Here is a 20,967-nt window from a genome sequence, read left to right on the forward strand (position 1 = left end):
ATGTTACACCTTCTGCATCTACTTTTACTTTTTTTCTCTTTGGCCCCTGAATTCCCATCAGAAATTAGCCTTGCAGAAGGTTAAGAACAGTGTATTAAGATGGAACAACCTTGTACTCTAGTTATAGAACAGTGATTTTCAAACTTTACAGTCTGAGAGACCTGATTCAAATATTGACACATTGGTGGAGGTCCCTGTCCTAACTTCCCAAAGACAAAATGTCAGTGGCCCAAAGCTAAACATGGCCAGAATTCCAGAAGAGTTTTATCCATCTAGATCAAGGACAATGTTACAGTAAGTCAACAACTATAAAGAACACACAGGATGACCATTTTGTTCCAAAGGACCCATGTCTTTCTTCCAGACTGCGTTTTGCCCTGAAATACAAGCTTTCCTTCATACAATAATATTTTGTACTACCACACACTAATACTCAGTACAATACTTCAATGCAGTACTGCGGGAGCATTGGACTGTCAGAGGCGTCATCTTTCAGATGAGACATTAAACTGAAACTCTGTCTGCCCGCTCAGGTGTTTGCAAAAGATCCCATGGCGGTATTCGAAGAGCAGCAGGGGAATTCTCCCAGCTAACATTTATCCATCAACCAACACCACTAAAACAGATTATCTGGTCGTTTATCCATTCTACTTGTGGGACCTTGGTGTTTGCAAATTGGCAGCCACGTTTCCCTACATTACAACAGTGACTACACTCCAGAAGTACTTCATTGGCTGTGGAGTACTTTGGAACATCCTGAAGTTGTGAAAGGTGCTGTATTTGGGGCTGAAACTGAACTCAAATGGTTCTCATCCTCAAGTACATTACCAAACCCCAGCCACACACTTCAATTGCTGAAATTTAAAACAGAGCAAAGAATTCTAAGAAAATGACAAAATCCTTTCTGCTTCTCACTGATGATTGCTGTGGAATGTTGATGGATTCTCCACATCATGGAGGGACCTCTAAAACCAGCACCAGTGTAGTCCAATCAGCACAAAGGCACTGGTATTCCAGTTGAACAAGGTCATTAAGTTGAGCAACAGAAAACGCTGGAAAAACTCAGCAGGCCAGGCAACATCCATGGAGAGAGAAACAGAGTCAACGTTTCGGGTCAAAACCCGACAGAACTGAGAAAAAAAGGCAGGAAATTAAAAGGCCGTTTGGGGGCTGGAAAATGGGGGAGGGCATGAAAGAAGAGACATTAAGAGATATTCGAGTTGAGACGAGATAGTAATAGGACAGGTAAAGAAACAAACAATGGCTCTAGATGAAGTGCGAAATGCGCTGGCAGAGTGAAAGACAGCTGCCATGTGGGAGAGAGAGGGGTAAAAGGAAAAGGCACAAACCAAAAGTGTGGATAAAAAATAACAATAATAAGGGCCGAGGTTATGATCTGAAATTGTTGAACTCGATATTGAGTCCAGAAGATTGTAAAGTGCCTAATCGGAAGATGAGGTGCTGTTCCTCGAGTTTACGCTGAGCTTCCGTGGAACAATACAAGAGGCCGCAGACAGCGAGGTCCGAGTGGGAATGGAGCGGTGAACTGAAATGACAGGCGACCGGAAGCTCGGGGTCACCCTTACGGACTGAACGGGGGGTGTTCCGCAAGCGGTCACCCAATCTGCGTTTGGTCTCCCCAATGTAGAGGAGACCACATCGTGATCGCTGCTCATGATGTGGTCTCCTCTACATTGCGGAGACCAAGCGCAGATTGGGTGACCGCTTGCGGAACACCCCCCGTTCGGTCCGTAAGGGTGACCCCGAGCTTCTGGTCGCCTGTCATTTCAATTCACCGCTCCATTCCCACACAGACCTCGCCGTCTGCGGCCTCTTGCATTGTTCCACGGAAGCTCGGCGTAAACTCGAGGAACAACACCTCATCTTCCGATTAGGCACTTTACAGCCTTCCGGACTCAATATCGTGTTCAACAATTTCAGATCATAACCTCGGCCCCCATTTATATTTTTATATTTTTTATCCACACTTTTGGTTTGTGCCTTTTCTTCTTTTTCCCCTCTCTCTCCCACATGGCAGCTGTCTTTCACTCTGCCAGCACATTTCACACTTCATCTAGAGCCATTGTCTGTTTCTTTACTTGTCATATTACTATCTCGTCTCACCTTGAATATCTCTTAATGTCTCTTCTTTCATCCCCTCCCCTATTTCCCAGCCCCCAAACTGCCTTTTAATTTCCTGCCTTTTTTCCCCCTCAGTTCTGTAGCAGAGTTTCGACCCGAAACATTGACTGTTTCTCTCTCCACGGATGTTGCCTGGCCTGCTGAGTTTTTCCAGCGTTTTCTGTTGTTATTTTGGATTTCCAGCTTCCGCAGTATTTTGCTATCACATTAAGTTGAGCATATGCTTTCCACTGCCTCACCCTGAACTGGAATGGATGAATTTAAAAGTCGAATAGTCTTCAGATTTTCAATCAAATCAATTACTGCTCATGTCAGTTTTCATGTTGTGACGGGACTAAAAGTCAATAAAAAGTATGACACTTGAGCTTAAAATTAGTTTTTAAAGCATTCAGTTATTTCCCATGTGATTGCAACATATCAAAACTTAATTGGATAATAAAACAAAATGCATCACAGATAGGGAACATCAGTATGATTAACCAAGTGGCAATAAGTTTGATTTGGGGCATTGCTCCTTCCCTTGGGCCAATTTCAGCAGTTAACTTATATGATGAAAATACATATGGCAGCAACTTATTCAATAAGCAAAATCTTTTTAGCTCCCACTGTGCTGCTCTAACAATATTCTTATCCCAAATTTTCATATCCTCCAACTAAAGGTGGGCTTGGGATGAAAAGGGCTTTGAGGGGGTTGAAAAAGTGGTATCTTATTTTGAAAAGAACAATGTGCATAAAACGTGAAGCAAATTAAAAACATTTGCAAGGTTCTCTGTATTCTGTAAATACAGTTATGAAAGCTCTACAAAAAAGGTATAAAACCATTTCCAGAACACTAGATATTCAAAAATAAATAAACGTTAAACTACCAAATGCAATCAATTATGCAAGATAACTTTTAGATTGACTTCAGTACCGTTGTGCACAGTGCCTACTACTGGAGTAGTTCTGGTATAATACTCATTCTGTAACTCAAAGCACAAATCAGTAATAAAAGTGATGTACTTACTTCTTCTGAGAGACTTGGGTTGAGGTGGGAACCCACCAACTGGAAATCCGAAAGTACTCATGCGCTGTACCAAATTGGCGACATTTCCAGATTTTTCTCGTTTAAACACTGGGTTTTCGTCTTTCGTTTCTCCATCTTTTTTTATTTCCTGCAAAAAAAGGGGAATAAATGTTCCTTATTTGTTAATGAATTTTACGTCATAAAACAGTAATTGGTATACAAGACTTCGCAATGTGGCTAGAAGTGGTGCCAAAAGAAAGTTGAAGATAGTATCGTATTACACCATTTCCTTAGCAAAAAAATATTCAACTGGGTGTCCTTCTATTCTCCATGGAGATGGGAGTGCCAAGGGATTATGTGAAAGTTTAAAAAAGCTGACTTGCTGCATTTCTTAACAATTTTGCACGAGTAATTTACATTTTTCATCTGCAAGCATTCAAGAACACCAGATCAGTTTTGCCAGTCAGCATCCAGTCACTTGTACAATCTCAATAAGCAGATTCAAAATGCAAAGTTACCATCCCAGTACTCTGCTTTCCAAGAGTATCCCTTGAACTTCATTTTCTGCATGCAAAATTAAGAATTATCAATAGCAACAAGCCACAGAAACCCCTACTGTTGAAATACATCTGCTGCCGAAACCCTCATCCATGTCTGCCACCTGCAGACTCCACTATTCTGATGTGCTCCTGACAGCCTGCCACCCTCGACCTACATAAACTTCAGCTCTTCCAAAAATCTGCCGCACCAAGTCCCGCTCAACCCAGAGCTCACTGACCAACATTAGACCCCAACCCCATAACTCAGCCAATTTAAAATCCTCATCCTAGTGTTCAAATCCCTTAATGACCTTACCCCTCCCTATTTCTGCAACCTCCTCCAGCCCAACAACAATTCAGTGTTCCTCCAATTCTGGCCTCTTGTGCATTTCCCCACTCCCTTTGTCCCACCATTTGCAGAAGTGCCTTCAACAGTCTGGGCTCCAAGTGCTGGAATTCCCTTCCTAAACCTCTCAGCCTTTCCACCTCCTCCTTCTCCACTAAGTCCTACGTTAAAACCACTGATCAAGCTTTTAGTCACCCATCATAACATCTCCAGCTTTGGCTCAATGTCAACTTTTAGATAGATTATGAAAGTAAATTAGCAAAAAATATAAAAACAGATGATAGTAAGAGTTTTTATAGTTATATAAAAAGAAAAAGGGTGGCTAAAGTAAATGTTGGTCCCTTAGAGGATGAGACCGGGAAATTAATGGTGGGAAATATGGAGATGGCAAAAACACTGAATGAATATTTTATATCAGTCTTTACAGCAGAAGACACTAAGAATATCCCAACACTGGACAAACAGGGGGGGGGAGGAGCTAAACACGATCAAAATCACTAAGGAAGTGGTACTCGGTAAAATAATGGGACTCAAGGCGGATAAATCACCTGGACCTGATGGCTTACATCCTAGGGTCTTGAGGGAAGTGGTGGTAGGGATTGTGGATGCATTGGTAATAATTTTCCAAAACTCCCTGGACTCGGCAAAGGTCCCGGCAGACTGGAAAACTGCTAATGTAACACCCTTATTTAAAAAGGGCAGTAGACAGAAGGCTGGAAACTATAGACCGGTTAGCCTAACATCTGTGGTAGGTAAAATTTGGGAGTCCATTATTAAGGAGACAGTAACAGGACATTTGGATAATCATAATTTAATAGGACAAAGTCAGCATGGTTTTATGAAGGGGAAGTCATGTTTGACAAATTTGCTGGAGTTCTTTGAGGAAGTAACATATAGGGTGGATAAAGGGGAACCAGTGGACGTAGTGTATTTAGACTTCCAAAAGGCATTTGACAAGGTGCCACACAAAAGATTATTGCTTAAGATAAAAAAAAAATCACAGGATTGGGGGTAATATTCTGGCATGGATAGAGGATTGGCTATCTAACAGAAGGCAGAGAGTTGGGATAAATGGTTCATTCTCAGACTGGCAATCAGTAACTAGTGGTGTTCCACAGGGGTCAGTGCTGGGTCCCCAACTCTTTACAATCTATATTAACAATTTGGAGGAGGGGACCGAGTGTAACATATCAAAGTTTGCAGATGATACTAAGATGTGAGGGAAAGTAGTGAGTGAGGAGGACATAAAAAACCTGCAAGGGGACATAGACAGGCTAAGTAAGTGGGCAGAGATTTGGCAGATGGAATACAATACTGGAAAGTGTGAGGTTATGCACTTTGGCAGGAAAAATCGTAGAGCAAGTTATTATCTTAATGGCAAGAAACTGGAAAGTACTGAAGTACAAAGGGATCTGGGGGTCCTGGTGCACGAAACTCAAAAGGTTAGTATGCAGGTGCAGCAAGTGATTAAGGCCAATGGAATGTTGGCTTTCATTGCTAGGGGGATAGAATATAAAAATAGGGAGGTATTGCTTCAGTTGTACAAGGTATTGGTGAGACCGCACCTGGAATACTGCGTACAGTTTTGGTGTCCATACTTAAGAAAGGACATACTTGCTCTCGTGTCAGTACAAAGAAGGTTCACTCGGTTAATCCCGGGGATGAGGGGATGGACATATGAGGAGAGGTTGAGTAGATTGGGACTCTACTCATTGGAGTTGAGAAGAATTCAGAAGAATGAGGCGCGATCTTATTGAAACATAAGATTGTGAAGGGGTTGGATCGGGTGGATGCGGGGAGGATGTTCCCGATGATGGGTGAAACTAGAACTAGGGGGCATAGTCTTAGAATAAGGGGCTGCTCTTTCAAAACTGAGATGAGGAGGAACTACTTCACTCAGAGGGTGGTAGGTCCATGGAATATGCTGCCCCAAAAAGCTGTAGAAGCTACATCATTACATAAATTTAAAACAGAAATAGACAGTTTCCTAGAAGTAAAGGGAATTAAGGCTTACGGGGAGCGGGCAGGAATTTGGACACGAGTCTAGGTTCGGATCGGTCATGGCCCTGTGGGTAGCGGAGTGGGCCCAGGGGCCGTGTAGCCTGATCCTGCTCCTATTTCGTGTGTCTAATTCTGTTAGATTCAGGAGATGGTTCTGTGATAGTAGATTGGCGGTTAGGATCAGATCAGCCATGATCTTATTGAATGGCGGAGCAGGCTCGAGGGGCCGATTGGCCCACTCCTGCTCCTATTTCTTATGTTCTTAGCTGATTCTGCTACACACCTTGGATGCTTTTCTATATTAAAAGGTGCTATATGTAGATAGAATTACATCGAATATACAGCAATTTGGCCCAACCAGTCCATTTATGCTGCACTCGAGCCTCCTCGGGTCTTTCCTCATTTAACACCATCAGCAGAACCCTCTATTCCCTTCTCCCACATATGCTTCTGTAGCCTCCCCTTAAATGCATCTATACTATTCGCTTCAACCACTCCCTGTGGTAACAAGTTCCACATTCTCACTACTCTGGGTAAAGAAGTTTCTTCTGAATTCCCCATTACATTTCTTGGTGACTATCTTATATGTTGGCCTCTAGTTTTGCTCTTCCCCGTAAGTGGAAACACTATCAAAATGTTCTAACTCCCTTCTTAAATATAGGTATCATGTTAGCTGCCTACTAGTCCTCTGGCATTACATCTTTTTCTAACAAATTATTAAATATGTGTAATAGTGCCTCTGTTATCTCTTCACTAGATTCTTTTAAAATGCGGGGAAATAATCCATCCAGGGGTTTCATCCGGAGTTGGATTAGTTTATTTAAGATTTCTCCTGTATTTCAAATGTGGTTATATTATTTCTAACCTCATCTTCCAATGACATGCCCACCTGATCCGTCTCTCTAGTAAATACTGAAGCCAAGTAATTATTTAATATTTCTGCCATTTCGCTATCGCTGCCTGCATTTTATCCTGTCTATCCCTTAGTGACCCTATTCCCATCCGTCTTTTTTTATTCATGTGCCTGCAGAATATTTTACTATTTTTTAGATATTCCATGACAATTTAATTTCATTAGTTCCTCTCTGCCATCTAATTTTTTTTTTTTTTTTTTAAACTTCTCTTAATCGCTTCATGGTCTCCTTAGTCATGCTCTCCCCTGCTGTCTATGTATTTAGTGCACGCCTCTTCCCTCAATTTTTTCCTTAAGTCTTTATTCATCCATGGTGTCTCATTAATGTTTGTTTTTGTTTTTTTAGCAGAATACATTTTTCTTGGACTCTGTTGAACACCGTTTTAAATGTTTCCCATTGCTATTCTACATCATTTGCCAGTATTGTTGTCCATTTTACTTTCCCAAGTTCTATTCTCAGCCTCTCAAAATCGGCTTCTCTCCAATCTATTACCCTGATCTTTGTCATGCTTAGGTGCTTCTCAATTATTATCTTAAAGCGTATTATATTTGGGTCATTATTGCCTAAATGTTCCTTTACTTTTCCTTTTCCTCTCGGTTCTGAATATAGGGAGTTAGGAGGTAAATTAAAAAATAGGACCTCAAAAGGTAGTAATCTCAGGATTGCTACCAGTGCGACGTGCTAGTCAGAGTAGAAATAGAAGGATATTTCAGATGAATACTTGGCTAGAGGAATGGTGCAAGGGGGAGGGATTCAAATTCCTGGGACATTGGAATCAGTTCTGGGGGAGGTGGGACCAGTACAAAACAGATGGTTTGCACCTGGGCAGGGCTGGGACCGATGTCCTAAGGGGAGTGTTTGCTAGTGCTGTGGGGGAGGGTTTAAACTAAAATGGCAGGGGGTTGGGAACCTGTGCAGGGAGACAGAGGAAAGGGAAACAAGGATAGAAGCAAAAGACAGGAAGGAGAAAAGCAAAAGTGGCAGTCAGAGAAATCAAGGGTTTAAATCCAACAAGGCCACAGTAAATAATAATTCTAAAAGGTCTAAGAGTGTTAAAAAAAAACAAGCCTGAAGGCTTTGTGTCTTAATGCGAGGAGCATTCGTAATAAGGTGGATGAATTAGCTGCGCAAATAGAAGTAAACGGATATGATATGATTGGGACTCTGGAAACATGGCTCCAGGGCGACCAGGGCTGGGAACTCAACATCCAGGGGTATTCAATATTCAGGAAAGGCAGGCAAAAAGGAAAAGGAGGTGGGGTAGCATTGCTGGTTAAAGAGGAGATTAACAATAGTAAGGATGGATATTAGCTCTGATGATGTAGAATCTGTATGGGTAGAGCTGAGAAATACCAAGGGACAGAAAACGGTAGTGGGAGTTGTACACAGACACCCAAACAGTAATGCGGAGGTTGGGGATGGCATTAAACGGAAAATTAGAGACGCGTGCAATAAGGGCACAGCAGTTATCATGGGTGACATTAATCTACATATAGATTGGGCTAACCAAATTAGTAACAATACTGTGGAGGAGGAATTCCTGGAGTGTATACGGGATGGTTTCCTGGACCAATATGTCGAGGAACCAACTAGAGATCAGGCCATCTTAGACTGGGCATTATGTAATGAGAAAGGATTGATTAGCAATCTTGTTGTGCGAGGCCCCTTGGGGCGGAGCGATCATAATATGATCGAATTCTTCATTAAGATGGAGAGTGAAGTATTTGACTCAGCGGCTAGGGTCCTGAATTTAAATAAAGGAAACTACGATGGTATGAGGCGCGAGTTGGGTAGGATGGATTGGGGAATGTTACTTAAAGGGTTGACAGTGGATAGACAATGGCAAACATTTAAAGATCGCACGGATGAACTACAGAATTTGTTCATCCCTGTTTGGCATAAAAATAAAACAAAAAACGTGAATCAACTGTGGCTAACAAGGGAAATTAGGGATAGCATAACATCCAAGGAGAGGACATGTAAATTGGCCAGAAAAAGCAGTAAACCTGAGGATTGGGAGCAGTTTAAGATTCAACAGAGGAGGACAAAGGGATTAATTAAGAGGGGGAAAATAGAGTATGAGTGTAAGCTTTCAGGGAACATAAAAACTGACTGTAAAAGCTTCTATAGATATGTGAAGAGAAAAAGATTGGTGAAGTCAAGCGTAGGTCCCTTGCAGTCAGAATCATGGGAATTTATAATGGGGAACAAAGAAATGGCAGACCAATTAAATACATACTTGGGTTCTGTCTTCACAAATGAGGACACAAATAATCTCCCAGAGATATCGGGGAACATAGGGTCTAATGAGGGGGAGGAACTGAAAGAAATCAGTATTTGTCGGGAAATGGTGATAGGGAAATTGACGGGATTGAAGGCCGATAAATCCCCAGGGCCTGATAATCTACATCCTAATGTACTTAAGGAAGTGGCCCTAGAAATAGTAGATGCATTGCTGGTCATCTTCCAAAATTCTATAGACTCTGGAACAGTTCCCATGGATTGGAGGGTAGCTAATGTTACCCCACTATTCAAAAAAGGTGGTAGAGAGAAAACGTGGAATTATAGACCGGTAAGCTGGACATCAGAAGTGGGGAAAATGCTAGAGTCCATTATAAAAGATGTAATAGCAGAGCACTTGGAAAACAGTGACAGGATCGGACAAAGTCAACATGGATTTACAAAAGGTAAATCATGCTCGACTAATCTACTGGAATTTTTTGAGGATGTAACTGGTAAAATAGATAAGGGAGAACCAGTGGATATGGTGTATTTGGACTTTCAGAAGGCTTTCGATAAAGTCCCGCATAAGAGATTAGCATGTAAAGTTAAGGCACATGGGATTGGGGGCAAGGTACTGACTTGGATAGAGAACTGGTTGGTAGACAGGAAGCAAAGAGCTGGAATAAACAGGTCTTTTTCTCCCAAGTGGCAGGCAGTGACTAGTGGGGTACTGCAGGGATCGGTCCTAGGACCCCAGCTATTCACAATGTATATTAATGATCTAGACAAGGGAACTGGATGTAGTATCTCCAAGTTTGCAGACGACACAAAGCTAGGTGGGTGTGTGTGCTGTGAGGAGGATGCCGAGAAACTCCAGTATGATTTGGACAGGTTGGGTGATTATACTGCATCTGCCCAAAGTGGATGAAGGCGAGGTTATCCACTTTGGTGGCAAAAACAGGAACGCAGATTATCTGAACGGCAATAGATTGGGAGAAAGGGAAGTGCAACGAGACCTGGGTGTCCTTGTGCACCAGTTGCTGAAGGTAAGCATGCAGGTGCAGCAGGCAGTTAAGAAGGCAAATGGTATGTTGGCCTTCGTAGCGAGAGGGTTCGAGTACAGGAACAAGGATGTCTTGCTGCAGTTGTACAGGGCCTTGGTGAGACCACAGCTTGAGTATTGTGTGCAGTTTTGGTCGCCTTATCTGAGGAAGGATGTTCTTGCCATGGAGGGAGTGCAGTGAAGATTCACCAGACTGATACCTGGGATGGCAGGAGTGACGTATGAGGAAAGATTGAGTCGATTGGGCTTATACTCGCTGGAGTTTAGAAGAATGAGGGGGGATCTCATTGAAACTTATAAAATTCTAACAGGACTAGACAGACTAAATGCAAGGAAGGATGTTCCTGATGGCAGGGGAATCCAGAACCAGGGGTCACAGTCTAAGGGTAAGTGGTAAGCCATTTAGGACAGAGATGAGGAGGAATTTCTTCACCCAGAGAATGGTGAACCTGTGGAATTCTCTACCAGAGGGCGGTGGAGGCCAGTTCATTAAATATATTCAAAAAGGAGTTGGATATATTTCTTCAGGCTAAAGGGCTCAAGGGATATGGGGAGATGGCAGGGATAGGGTACTGAATTTGGATGATCAGCCATGATCTCATTGAATGGCGGAGCAGGCTCGAGGGGCCGAATGGCCTACTCCTATCTTCTATGTTTCTATGTTCTGGTTCCATCCTCATTACTAGATTTAGTAGCAAATCCTCCCTTGGGCTTCTTACCTACTGGGTTAGAAAGGAGTCCTTTACAAATTGTAGGAACTCCATTCCCTTAATATCTTTACCTTGTGCTTCTGGCCAATTAATTTCGGGGTAGTTGAACTATCCTTTTAATTCTTGTGTACTTATATAAGTCATTGTCATTTCTCTTTATATTGTCTACCAGTCTTCTTCCATATTAACACAATTTTTCACCTCTTCCATTTAGCTGTCTTCATATACTTTTCATATTTCTCAGTCACTTGGATCATTTTAAACTCTATCTATGGAAACTCAGTTTTGTCACAAAGATTTCAATAAACCGTAATGATGTTCACTTACCCACTGTAAAAAATATTCAGCGGGTTACAGATTTTTTTTTCCTTCCAAAGCTGGGCTGTTTCTTGCAAAAGAGCAGTTTAAGCTAGGAGCACTGGGATATAGAACTGGTGGCGTGGTGAGCAGTTCTGTGCACCACACCTTAGGAAGGATACATTGGCCTTGGAAGGATACAGCATAGGTTTACCAGAATGATACCCGGATGCCAAAGGTTAAATTCACGAGGAGAGATTACACAAATTAGGGTTGATTCCCTAGAATTTAGAAGGTTAAGGGGTGATCTGATTGAAGTTTAAGATATTAAGGGTAACAGATAGGGTAGATAGAGAGAAACTATTTCCGCTGGTTGGGGAGTCTAGGGCTAAGGGGCATAGTCTAAAAATTAAAACCAGACTTTTCAGGAGTGAAATTAGGAAACACTTCTACACGCAAAGGGTGGTAGAAGTTTGGAACTCTCTTCCGCAAATGGCAACTGATGCCAGATCAATTGTTACTTTTCAATCCGAGATTGATAGATTTTTGTTAACCAAAGGTATTAAGGCACATGGGGCAAAGGTCGCAGATCAGCCATTATCTCATTGAATTGCGGAACAGGCTCGAGGGGCTAAATGGCCTACTCCTGTTCCTATGTTCCTATGGTTACAGGTCTAACATTAATGGTGACTGTTATGTAAGCAAGCAGAGGTAGTGAATTGATTGCATCACACAAGTGTATGATCAGTGATAATTTTTATCTAGCATATGGATGCTTTATAGTGCAAGTTACTGATTTATTAATGATTTGGAAAACTTTTGACCAGTCCTCCCAAAACCCAGAGTAAAAGCATCACACTCCATATGGTACTGAGCCACACATACAAGGAATATCCCAGGTTTAATCCTCTCACCTTATCTCAGCAAGGTCATCACAGGGTTGCCTCAATGGTCCCTGGGTTAAGATGGGCGAGAGGAAGAGGCAAAGGAAAAAAAACACCTTGATTCCAGCTCCTGATAGCTGTTCAGTGACCCTTGCTGAAGTGGATGTTGAGTGACAATTCAGTTTATAATTCCTATACAGCCTCCCCCCACCCACCACACTCCTCCCTTCACATTGAGTGAGGCATAGACTGAGCTGTTGCAATCCTACCCCTATTGTTGAATAGCTGTTGTCACTCAGTGTTGAGGCTCGTTAGAGAGAAATGGCCACTTGGGTAAGGTAGCAGTGAGTTGCCAAGTCTCTGCGAAACTGTATTCAGTGCCTTCATGAAAGGAAGGGATCGAAGTTATTAGTTTTCTTTGGATTTCTTTTACAAACCGATTGAGGTACTTACTCGCTACTATGACAAGTCTAAGTCATGAATCGATAGAATCATTGTAACTTTGTTTCATTTAAGCTTCATGGCTTTCCGTTAAATATTACTGCAGGAATGACGACACCCTTGCACATTTTCTACTGTTGGATAATGCATCAGTCCATTTTTTAACACCCACCTGTCCTCTTAGTAGTGACTTATGCCTTTCACAGAGAGACAAGAAAAGTAGTGAGGAAATAATACCCTCATTAAAATGACCAGCTCCAGTCAGACAAGACAAGGTTAATTACATTCATTTGAATATTCAACATTTACCTAATATTTCATTACAGGGGTTTTCCAGCAAGAATAATTTGCTGGTGCAATGAAAATGTCTTAGAACGGAAAACTTAAGGATATTAACCCAGTACCTAGTGAGAACATGCCCACAACCCTGAACTGCCTCTAACTTGGCATTAAGTTTACAGTCTGAGGCCATTGGATGCCTTGGTACGAGAAACAAGTAGCATCAATGGTCCAGTATGGAATTTTCAACTTGGTGGGGGAGTTTAAAGCACACTGATAGGGCAGAACAGAAGAAATGAACTTTTACTTTGCACCTGACACTACACAGCCTGTTACCAGGTGCCTAAAATGGAATCAACCGAATTCAGATATTTGCCTCCATCTCGCGCGTCCATTTCCACTGTTGCAGCTGCACTCCAGCTACAACCCAACCGTCCCTTTCATTAAAATGGAAGTTCCATTTCCTGGCACTAATATCCCTCAACATTATATTTTCTTATCCTTTGCCACTTCTTCTAAATCACAACTAGCAGACATTTCATAGTATCAATGGAATAAAGAGAGAAATTTTGTGGAAAGACAAAGTCAAGCCTGACCATCACAGTAGGAATTGCTAGGAGGCTACAAGTCATGCCCCAACCTTTCATGCACACCTTCTAATAACAAGAGCCGAGTTCAGGGATGGTGCATAAAATGCACAAATAGGAGGGAGGGATAGAAGAAACACTTCTGTTGCCTAGGCCATAAGCTCTGGAATTCCCTACCTAAACCTCTCCGCCTCTCTTTCCTCCTTTAAGACATTCCTTAAAACCTCTCTTTTTGACCAAGTTTTTGGTCATCTGCCCTAATTTCTCCTTATGTGGCTCGGTGTCAACATTTTTTCATCTTATAATACTCCTTGGGACCTTTTAATACGCTAATGGCGCTACATAAACACAAGTTGTTGTTGACAAAAACAAAACACAGCTTGTGGTTCAACAGATCTTCAGCAGTCATCAATTCTTCAAAAACTTTCAATTATGCTAGAACATCTTCTGTGCTGGAGTGTTAGAGAGCGATATATATTATTAGATAGTAGAAGTAGCATACTCTGTTCTCCACGCACCGATACATTTTACAGAACTAGCAATAAAAAAAAGTACCCACAAATATTAAATTTTAAAATTCCTTGGTACATGGATATTGTTTACCCTCCAACAACTTTAGTGAAAGGGAAGGTTGGATTGTAGCTAGAGTGCAGCTGTGACTGTGGAAATGGAGGAGAGATGGAGGCAAGTATCTGAATTAGGTTGATTTAAAAAAAAAATTAGACTGTACATCTAATTTTATGGGATATACATAATAGGGTGGGCAAAAAACCTAAATAATTACAGAAAACATTTTGAATTTTCCCATCCCCAAAGATGTGACTGATTTGAATCACATTGATATTACTTGCTTTTTGATCATTTAAAACTTGAACCACTTAGTCTGGCATTATGGAAAAAAATGTTGAAATGTTTAGCTGGTTGTGAAAGTTAAGCCAAATTAGCATCCTTTGCCAACTTTTAACACATCCGATTACATTTTCACAAGAAAGTAATCCCACATTAGTAGAATCAGAATCATACAGCACAGGAGGAGGCCATTCATCCCATCATGTCGGTGTTGGCTCCCTGAAGAGAGCTACCAATTAGTCCCACTCCTCTGCTCTTTCCCCATAGCCCTGCAAATGTTTCCTTTTAAGTAGAGATCCAACTCCCTTTCAAAAGTTTCTATTGAATTTCAGGCAGTGCATCCCCGATCATAACTCGGAGTAAAAAAGTAGATAAGATAAATTCTAGAAATCCTTCCCCTTTACTGAAAATGTTCAAAGTACACCCCATTATACATATTCTAAAAACATACATGCATATGAGTACTGGTTTGTCACACCTTCTCCCAAGGTTTGGTAGCTCTGGATCAGCTCCCAGGCTGGCCGAGAGACGTTAACATGGCATGTCTCCCATGAGGAAGAGAAATTTAATTGATTTTTTAAAATTACACAATAGAGAAATAGCTCGAAGATTTACTGCTCTTCCCGGAATTTGCTTCTCTGTTAGAAAGAAGCCAACCAGAGCATTTTATGTCTCATAGCTGATTCATGGTTTTGGCAACTACATAAGTTACTTCACTTGTGCTTTACTTATAACAGCTTTAGAATTTTTCCTATTGTCAATTGCTGTACAGCATTTTCAGTCCAGTAATGTTGGCCTGCAGATGAAATTCTTTTACACATTTTAGAAAGTACCAGCTGTTTTTACTTGTGTAAAATGCCTACTGCAAAACTCAAAGTGTAAACCTTTGATACAGACTCATGAAACTGCAAGCATTAAACAATGTATTCCAACTGTGTCGGACTTCCGCTACATATTTGGTCTGTCTCATGTTCCATAACCTCCACTTAATGATGAAGAATTTCGAAAATGTAGCACTTTTTTTTTTACTTCATCTGAACTTACAATGCATATCAAGTTTCAAGTAAATCCAAGCAATTTGCATGGAGATAATTTGGCTGCGTAACTCGACCGCACAAATACATGATACAACCTGTGCCACCTCATCACCAGCAGGAGTCAAGTCTGCAAGCCAATGACTCATCTGGTATTATAGCAATCTCTTTGTTTTGGGGAGGAACACAACTTGAGTACATAAAGCTAGTGCTGAGGGAGTGCTGCACTGTCGGAGGTGCCGTCTTTCGGATGAGGCGTTAAACAGAGGCCCTGTCTGCTCTCTCGGGTGGACGTAAAAGATCCCATGGCACTATTTCGAAGAGGAGCAGGGGAGTTATCCCCGGTGTCCTGGCCATCATTTATCCCTCAACCAACATTACTAAAACAGATTATCTGGTCATTATCACATTGCTGTTTGTGGGAGCTTGCTGTGCATAAATTGGCTGCCACATTTCCCACATTACAACAGTGACTACACTTCAAAAAGTACTTCATTGGCTGTAAAGTGCTTTGAGACGTTCGGTGGTTGTGAAAGGCAAGTCCTTCTTTTCTGTTTTTTTAAAAAAAACATATATTCTAGTTAAAGCTCTGTTGTTCCAAGGCAGGGCCAATACATTGAAACGGAAGGAAAATCCAGAGAGAGTAGTTCTCCTTTTCTTCGAAGAAAATATTAGCCTTGGAAAAATTCTGATTTGACTTTTAAAAAGAAACACTCCCCAGTGTGGAGATTCTCAAGTCAAAGTCAGATCTCCCTTCATGGTAAGACGCTCTGGTGGCACTACTGACAGGGCACATTCAACACGCATCAGAACTGCTCCACAATACGTAGATTGGGTGTGGGTGTGGTGGGTGAAGGGGGTGGGGGTGGTCTTTCGGTAGGGATGCCACTTCAAAAATCTAACTGAAGTCCATCAACCCGAGAAACCATGCTCAAGCTGCAAGTCTGATTTGCAGGTTGTAGAGGTGTGGAGGTCAGGCAGGTCCAGAGTGGCTCTAAAGATGGATTGAAGCCATCTCTCTAAAAATACCTATGTAGTTCGGAAAGTGGGAGATGCACATCCACATGCTGGCTTGGGGTTATTATTCCGATGACTGAATCAGTGACCCACGGGACGGGCTCTACCTGAACCGGGATGGGACCCATGTCCTAGCGGAAAGGGTAAATAGGGAGGTAGCAAAGGCTTTGAACTAGTAAGACGGTGGGGAAGGGATCTACAAGAAATGAAATCAGACGAAATATAAACAAAACATGAAAGGAGAGCATAGGAAAGAATAAAGTAAGGAGGACATTAATGGCCAGGGAATAAATAGAGTTAATAAACAGGAGTTTAAGAAGATAGTTAAAAATAAAGAGAGGAACTGCTATTAAAAATGAGTTAAACTATCTGTACAGCAATGCACAGAGTGTCCGGAATAAAACAGGGGAACTGGAGGCAATCATGTGTTGCGAGGAACCAAACAAAATAGGGATTACTGAGACAATGCTACAGAAAAATCAGGACTGGGAATTAAACATTGCAGGGTATAACATATTCAGAAATAATTGAGGGGGGGAAAGCGGAGGTGGAGTAGCTGTACTTATTAGGGATAACAATGGCAGTAGAAAAAAGTGACGCAGCTATCAGCAAGACAGAATTAGAATCCATGTAGATACAGATAAAAGATAATAAAGGATCAAATAAACCAATAGGGCTAGTCTACAGACCACCTAATAGTGGAAGGTAGGTGGAGGAAGAAATATACAAACAAATTATTGAAATGAGTAAAAAAAAGAATGGGAGATTTCAACTACCCAGATATTAATTGGACAGAAGAGGTAGGTAAAGGGGTATGGCATTCGTACAATATGTACAGGACTCCTTTCTAACCCAATATGTAAAAAGTCCAACAAGGGAGGATTCGCTATTGGATCTATTAATGGGGAATAAACCAGAGCAGAGAAGTAAAAGTATGGGAACATCTAGACAACAGTGACCATAATGTAATACACTTTAAGATGATAATTGAGAAGGACATAAGTATGATGAAGACCAGGGTCATAGATTGGAGAAAAGTTGATTTTGCGGGGCTGAGAATAGAACTTAGGAAAATAAAATGGACAACAATATTGGCAAACAATGATGTAGAATAGCAATGGGAAACATTTAAAATGGTTTTCAACAGAGTACAGGAAATATATATTCTGTTGAAAAACAAGAACAAGGTGAACACTAATTAGACCCCATGGATGAATAAAGCCATAAGGGAAAATAGAGGGGAAGGAAAGAGGCATGCATTAAGTACATGGACAGCAGGGGAGAGCACAAGAAGTGAGAATACGAAGAGATTTGGAGAGAAGTCAAAAAAACAATTAGGAAGGCAAAGAGGAACTATGAAATTAAATGATCAAGGAACATTAAAAAAAGTGTAAAATATTTTAGGCACATGAATAAAAAAAATAGGAAGGTCGGGATGGGAATAGGACCACTAAGGGATGGACAGAATAATACCACAGGCAACGAGAGAGAGAATAATGACTTTGCTTCAGCATTTACCAGGCAGATAGAACAGGTGGACATGACATTGGATGATGAGATTAATAAATGAGATAACTGCACTTAAAATAAAGAGATATATTAAATAAACGAAATCAAACTCAGGATAAACCCTGGTCCGGATGGATTACATCCGCACATTTTAAAAGAAACACAGGAAGCGATAGCAGAGGCATTATTACACGTATTTAATAATTCATTAGAGCAAGGTGTAGTGCCAGAAGACTGGTGGACAGCTATTGTAAAAACCATATTTAAGGAGGAAGATAGAACATGTCCAGGGAACTATAGACCAGTCAGCTTAACATCGGTGGGATAATGGAATCCCTACTAAAGGAGAAAACAGAAGATCGAGAAACCAAAAACATAATAATGAATAGTCAGCATGGATTTCAAAAGAGAAAGTCTTGCTTGACCAACATCACTGAATTTCTTGAAGAGGTAAGAGAGAAAGAGTAGACAAGGGTAATGCAGTAGATGCAATTTATCTAGATTTTCAAAAGGCCTTCAATAAGGTACCACATAATTGACTAATAAAGGTCAGAGAATGCAGAGTCACAGGACAAGTAGCAGAATGGATAGCTAGCTGGCTTCAAGACAGAAAGCAGAGAGTAGCAGTAAAGGGTAGCTATTCAAAGTGATGGAAGGTGGGAAGTGGTGGTCCACAAGGATCAGTGCTGGGACCAATATTGTTCACAATTTAGACTCTGAAATCAAAAACACAATTTATAAAACTAAAGCAAAATACTGCAGATGCTGGAAATCTGAAACAAATGTTTCTCTCTCCACAGATGCTGCCCGACCTGCTGAGTATTTCTAGTATTTTGTTTTAATTACACAATTTCTAAATTTGCAGATGACACCAATTTTTTTTTTTTTTTTTTTTCGGGGGGGGGGGGGGGGGAAAAGGGGGGTGGAAAAGAGGGGCGGGGAGAAGAGATAGTCAATACCAAGGAGGACTGCAACAAATTACAGCAAGACATTAATAAACCTGCAGAATGGGCATACAATGGCAAATGAATTTCAACACAGATAAATGTGAGGTATTATATTTTGGTAGGAAGAATAGGGAGGTCACCTATTATTTGGAGGGTGCGAGTCTAGTGGGGTAGAGGAACAAAGGGATCTCGGAGTACAAATAACTAAAGTAGCGACACAGGTTAACAATGCTATAAAAAAAAAGCAAACCAAGCACTAGGGTTTATTTCTAGAGGGATAGAATTGAAAAGTAGTGAACTTATGCTAAACTTGTGTCGAACACTTGGAGTACTGTGTGTAATTCTGGTTGCCATATTATAAAAAGGATATTGTGGCACTGGAAAGTGTGCAGAGAAGATTTACAAGGATGATACCAGAAATGCGAGGGCATACACATCAGGAAAGGATGAACAGACCGGGTCTCTTTTCTCTTGAAAAGAGAAGGCTAACGGGTGACCTAAGAGGTCTTTAAAATTATTAAATGTTTTGATCGAGTAGATACAGAGAGTGTTTCCATTTGCAGGGAAGAGCATAACTAGAGGCCGTCAATATAAGATAGTCACCAAGAAATCAAATAGGGAATTCAGAAGAAACTTCTTTAGCCAGAGAGTGGTGAGAATGTGGAACATGCTACCACAGGGAGTGGTTGAAGCGAAAAGTATAGATGCACGTAAGGGGCAGTTAGATAGGCATGTGAGGGAGAATAGAATTTCATATCAGTTAGATGAGGAAAGACGGGAGGAGGCTCGAGTGGAGCAAAACACCGGCATGGACTGGTTGGGCCAAATGGTCTGTTTCTGTGCTGTATATCCTGTGTACAAAAGTTCTGACCAAACATTCTTTCAGGATAAAGGGAACTAGTTTTGGCGGGCCACAGAGAAGAGAGGGGCGGGCGACAGAGAAGAGAGGGGCGGGCGACACATGATCCCCTAATGCAAACAATCTCAAAAGCCTAAAACAAGCTCAACATGAAATTGAATAGAAATAGGTTGCTGGAAATTCTATAGAATATGCTGGACATGACAGGAGATGGGACTAACTGACTTAGAACAGCACTGCAGAAATAGTTTCTATTCTGTGTTTTAAACTCTATTGATGGATGGCTTGTGAGAGCTAAGTATCTGTAACTGGGAAAGAGAGACCCTGATCTGACATCTCATTTTTGAGCAACCAAGCCATTAACCAGAATATCTGGGTTTGATGCTACATTTGGCCCACTCGCCAAATTGTGAAGAGATCCCTCTAGGCAGGCAGGGGGTTTGTGTATCGTCAGCAATTTATGCAGCCACAACCTTTGCTCTGTCTGCTTGGAAGTATCTGTGGAATCAGGTGAAACGCACATAGCAACTTTGGTGTTCAAGCAAAGATTACATGATCTAGCCTTTGTCCTTGGGCAGAAACATGTGTGCTAGTGGAAGGAACAGGTGCAAAATGCCCACAACACCTGAAGAGGACGAGAATACAAGGGGGTAGAAGTTATGCTACAGCTATACAAAGCCCTGGTTAGACCACACCTGGAGTAGTGTGAGCAGTTCTGGGCACCACAGCTTAGGAAAGACATATTGGCCTTGGAGGAAGTGCAGCGTAGGTTTACCAAAATGATACCCGGACTCCAGGGGTTAAATTACAAGGAGAGATTACACAAACTAGGGTTATACTCCCTGGAATTTAGAAGGTTAAGGGATGATCTGATCGACGTGTTCAAGATATTAAGGGGAACAGATAGGGTACAGAGAGAGAAACTATTTCCGCTGGATGGGGATTCTAGGACTGGGGGGCATAGTCTAAAAATTAGAGCCAGACCTTTCAGGAGTAAAGTTAGGAAACACTTCTACACACAAAGGGTGGTAGAAGTTTGGAACTCACTTCTGCAAATGGCAATTGATGCTGGGTCAACTGTTAACAAAAATCTATCAATCTCGGGTTTAAATTAACTGAAGGTATTAAGGGATATGGGGCAACGGTGGATATATGGAGTTAGCTCGCAGATCAGCCATGATCTCACTGAATGGCGTTAACAGGTTCAAGGGGCTAAATAGCCTACTCATGTTCCTAAAACGTACTGAACCATCTCCTGGTCAATTTTCCACTTCTGAGCGTGAACTGTGAGGCAACCAAGAATATGTGATTATGTTGTCT

At 41.4% G+C, this 20,967-nt stretch overlaps 1 protein-coding gene across 6 annotated transcripts in view; it reads right to left on the reverse strand.

Annotated features, from left to right (window-relative positions):
* The window catches only part of cd2ap (CD2-associated protein), a 199,582-nt gene that overhangs the window by 103,985 nt on the left and 74,630 nt on the right, over positions 1-20,967 (reverse strand). For 5 of the 6 annotated variants that reach the window (XM_085997104.1, XM_085997100.1, XM_085997099.1 and 2 more), the window contains exon 3: positions 3,149-3,296. In XM_085997104.1, the coding sequence (XP_085853230.1) occupies positions 3,149-3,296 (148 nt within the window). Of the gene's footprint in view, positions 1-3,148; positions 3,297-20,967 lie in introns of those variants that run through there. The other variant, XM_085997105.1, reaches the window with a different exon arrangement.

The sequence above is a fragment of the Somniosus microcephalus genome, chromosome 9 (assembly GCF_052327205.1).
Source record: "Somniosus microcephalus isolate GS21.2 chromosome 9, FLI_Smic_1.0, whole genome shotgun sequence".
In the NCBI taxonomy this organism is placed as follows: Eukaryota; Metazoa; Chordata; class Chondrichthyes; order Squaliformes; family Somniosidae; genus Somniosus; species Somniosus microcephalus.